The sequence below is a fragment of the Terrapene carolina genome, unplaced genomic scaffold, assembly GCF_002925995.2.
Source record: "Terrapene carolina triunguis isolate 2854851 unplaced genomic scaffold, T_m_triunguis-2.0 Scaffold374, whole genome shotgun sequence".
Lineage (NCBI taxonomy): Eukaryota > Metazoa > Chordata > Testudines > Emydidae > Terrapene > Terrapene triunguis.
The window spans coordinates 13,155,007-13,159,252 of NW_020664725.1; the positions used below are offsets into that span (position 1 = coordinate 13,155,007).

At 41.5% G+C, this 4,246-nt stretch overlaps 1 protein-coding gene across 2 annotated transcripts in view; it reads left to right on the top strand.

The window, feature by feature from the left end:
* The window catches only part of SIK2 (salt inducible kinase 2), a 105,402-nt gene that overhangs the window by 82,161 nt on the left and 18,995 nt on the right, over window positions 1–4,246 (top strand). For both annotated transcript variants that reach the window (XM_024207165.3, XM_024207166.3), the window contains exon 9: window positions 2,173–2,331. In XM_024207165.3, coding sequence (XP_024062933.2) covers window positions 2,173–2,331 — 159 coding nt within the window. The remainder of the gene's footprint in view (window positions 1–2,172; window positions 2,332–4,246) is intronic.

Sequence of the window (4,246 nt, forward strand, 5' to 3'; positions counted from 1 at the left end):
CCATTGCTGTTCTTGAGCTATGCATTCTATTTGCACTTAAGTCTGGAGAAGAAGTGAGGTCATACCCAAGACAAATCTCTAGAGTTGGTCTGTCTGATCCATTGTGATATCTAAGCAACAGGTATCGTCTTCATATACTTAGTGCCTCAAGGGTGTGTATACCTGTCACTGAACACAATGTGGTTTCTGCTGAGACCAGCATGAGGATCTCCTGAGACATGTGGTCAGGAGTCTAGTTTTGCTGGCAATCCTGTAGCACAGGTGGCTGAGTACCGTAAATGACTCCGTTGAGGTTTTCCAGCACCTGTGTGAGTAGACCCAGTATACCTCTTAACTAATTGATTTGAGTCTCAAAGATGTCACATGTATTTTATCAACACTCACAAGAACAGCATCTGGGTGCTCACTGCTCAGACACTGGCCTCTACATTCCAGGAGGCTATCTGCTCAGTATCTTCTTCAGTTATGCTTCCAAAACTGATGGATTCAGTACAGGCTCTGGGGCACTCTTGCCATTTGTCTTTATTCCCTAGTTACTTCCTCCAAACAGAAAGGTCATGTACAGTTTACCATGTTTTGTTCCAATAATTCCCTTAGAGTTCCTTTTACGTGCTCTCCTGTTTCATTAAAGTGCAAAAATATTGTCTGGCTTATAATTTCCATTAATGCCTAACTGGAAACATGAGAGACGTGGCCCTATTAAAATAATTGGCCTAAGATGACTCATACAGTCAAGTTTTAATGGTATTGAATATGTATATTGTGTCACGTTGCTGGTCCCTTCTGTACACTGAGTGCTGCTGTGTCTAGATGTGTCTGCATCTAGTGGCTACCAGGCTTCGTGCATTACTCTTTTCCAGGAGGAATCAGAGCAGTGATGGTGCTCTGGGGGCTAATTGTAAGACATTTTGTGTGTTTTGCATTCTCCTGAAGTGGAAGGCAGAATCTGTACCGTCTCTGAAAACACAGATCAGACACCGCTATCCCAAATGGACACATTTGTAAATCACATGATGGTTTGAAAGTCATTCAGGCTGTTGAGGAAATCTCAGGAACACAAATGATGGATGCTCGCTGTGTCTATGCTAGGGAATTTCACTAATATTCCCACCAATGGTACCACTTGTTCAGCTGTAGATAGGGGAGCCCTGGTGTAGAAAAGGCTGTGCAGCTTTCTGGCCTTTTGACTACCCTATCAACAATCTCAGTAAAATATCAGAAGCTACTAGAGCCTTGTTTACACTATTTCTTTAAGTCTGATTAATATTTTTGTTTGGAACTTTGTTTTTGTAAACACTTGTAGTTGCTCAGCCCATGCAGGTGTAATTATGTGATCATTCTGTGTCTGTGTTACACACAAGCACATAATCAGGCCTGTGACTGTGATGATAATTTGTTCCAGTCTATTGTCAGTTTCCTGATTTCACCACATTTGCCTGGAGTTTGGTGCCCCTTTGCTTTCAATACTATGTTTTCCAGGAGATCAGTCCCCTCTAAAGGTGCCCGACTTCACATCTGAATCCTTCCCATTCCTTTGTGTCTTGTTCCATAGGGGTCACCAGGTGGGATGATCTTTAGACAGTCACAAACAGCTTAAAATAGCCATTTGCCTCATTTTAACCCTGAGATTTCTTATACAAATAAAGTTTTTAAAATGAGACTTTCAAACTTTGATCAGTTTGACAGAGGAAAGGAACCATGAAAAGGGTTTGTGGAACATGGAAAGCATGAGCAGTTTGGAGCATCTGCAGATTCCAAGCAATTTTCTTCTGCCATCTTTGAAGAGATGCTATTTGTTCAGAAATGTAAATCTTTCTATATACTAAATGAACTCTGAAGTCTAAGCCTGCGAGGCTATGTTTCTGGATGAAGAACCAGGCAGTAAATCTCACCCACTACCTTTGAGCGGGACTATGTTTTTAATGTTAATGACACTTGTATGCCAATGACCTTGAAGGAATTTAGCTCAAGCACGTCTCTCCCTTTATCCAACATGACAAAAGCCTGACTGGTACCAAGGTTCCCTCCTTATCATGCAGTGATAAGCAGAAAAATCTACACTCCTCAGGGGAGCCCTGATACCAGGTTTTGTATTTGCAGTTATCTTTGTGTTTTCATTGTTCATGATTCCTCTTTTGCCTTAAGATGGTTTGGTTTTGTTACATCTCATAGACACAAGCTGCGGTGCCCCCAGTGAACCTGCGTTCACAGAATGTAAGGCTGCTGAGGTCTCCGGGCCTCCCGCCAGCTCCAGAAGCCTTCTCCTTTCCCCCATCCAGCTGCCACGTAGAGTCAGCATTCATGGAAGAAGAAAGAGTCGATACCCCAAAGGTATAGCTTATAAATTACCTTTCTTTCAATGACAGGTTTCAATGACACTAAAGTTGGGGGCGGGGGGGGGGGGGGGGGAGAAAGAGGGTTGGTACTGTTAAATTATTGCCTGAAAGTAGCATTTGATACTGGAATGATCTGCACCTTTTCATTAGTTAATTGAAAGACCAGCACCTTGGCCTTTAGGGTATGTCTGTTTTCTAGTACAGAACCCCTAAGAGAGGGGGGCCAGATTCTCAGCTTTTAGAAGGTGGTGTCACTCCACTGACTTCATTAGATCAACCCTGATTCATGCCAGCTGGGATCTGCCCTGTAGACAGCTGGGCTTACTGAAAGCTGCATAGTCTTAAGTGAGATATTATCACCCTCTCTGCCCTCTCCAACTTTTTAGATCTTCTCTCCCTATTTGCCTCTGAGGCATTTAAAAGCAAAAATTATTCATCCTCTCTTTGTATGGGTGATTTGGGGAAGACTGATTAGTCAGAGGACAGATAAAGGAATTCATAGTGCACTCTGACTGCCTTATCAGATGTTACCTCCTCACGTAGTATAAATGTGCATATGTTACATATGTCGGTGAGAAACATGTCCAGTTCTAGAGACAAGATACAGGAATTCATCATGCCCCATTGACAGTTTTACCTGTCCTGTGTTCTTTAATCTAAAACCCATGGGAGCCAGTCTAACATTCAAAGCCCACTGACCTGCCATGCTTCTTTTTTTTTTTTTTTTTAAACAAATCAACCTCCAGAGATTTTTTTTCCTCCTCCACAAATGTAAAAATTGCCCTGAAGACAGTTGCTCAGGCAGGCGTTTTGCTTGTGCAGTTGACTTATGCATATATGTATATTACTCTCCAGCTTCACAAAGTGTAAAAATGGGCAATTGGATACTGCTCAAACTTCCCAAAAACCCACTTTTGTGCTGAGTCCAACACTGGAAACTTTCAGCTGAAAGTGAGATTCCCCCCTCCCCTCCCAGAAATGTAGATATTTGAGAACAAGAGGTTATAATGGAGCCTTAGCTTTAGCTGGTAATGCAAGCTTATGGTTATTAGAATTTCACTCTTCTCCCTGCCTTATGAAATACAGGAAAATTGGCAGACAGGCATTTCAGATTAGAGTATTTATTAATTTTTTACTGTAGTCCATTTTTGAACAGTAAATAGCCAGCAGGGACATTCATACTGACAGAAAGTATTAGCAAACTGCTGTGTCTCAACGGGATTACAGCTGATCCTCTCAGCAAGGCCATTTCTGTAACTAGAATTGTATATAAAATCTGTTCTGAAGACCATGTTAAACTGCAGTCCCATTTAATGGGTTTTGTTTCCTGCAATCAGACTGGAAGATTGTGTAGGGTGCCTTGCCCTCCACAGTTAAGATTTAACTGAACTCTGCTAATAGGGTTTGACAACTCCACTGCTATACAAGTGTACAGTTACAGCTTAACTCTCTGAAGGGAGCAACAGCAAGTTTGATGTATTTTGCCATCAAACTATGTGTCTGTGGCAGTACTTTGTAGGGAGGCAGAGAGAGATGTGAACTGGCAGCATGGAGAAAACTCAAGTTTGGCATCAGACTGAATTGTTCAAAAATGAGTTTATTCACACACTAACACTGGCATTCTCATGTTTGCTACCACATTATAATTTTAATCTTGGCGTATTATATTCTGTTGGATTCAAACCATGTTTTTTAGTCCCTGCTTGTCATTCTGAAGGATTTCTTGTTGATGGTTAGATGTTGACAGTAGTACATTGGACCTTTTTCACATCACTGATTTGAATAGCTCTGTGTGTGGCCCCTTTGCAGCGGAAAAGCTATTGATTCACTTTAAAGCAAATGGCCATCAGATCACAAGACTTAAAAGAAGCAACCTTTGAAAATGAAACTTCAGGGTTTTTTTTGTTTTT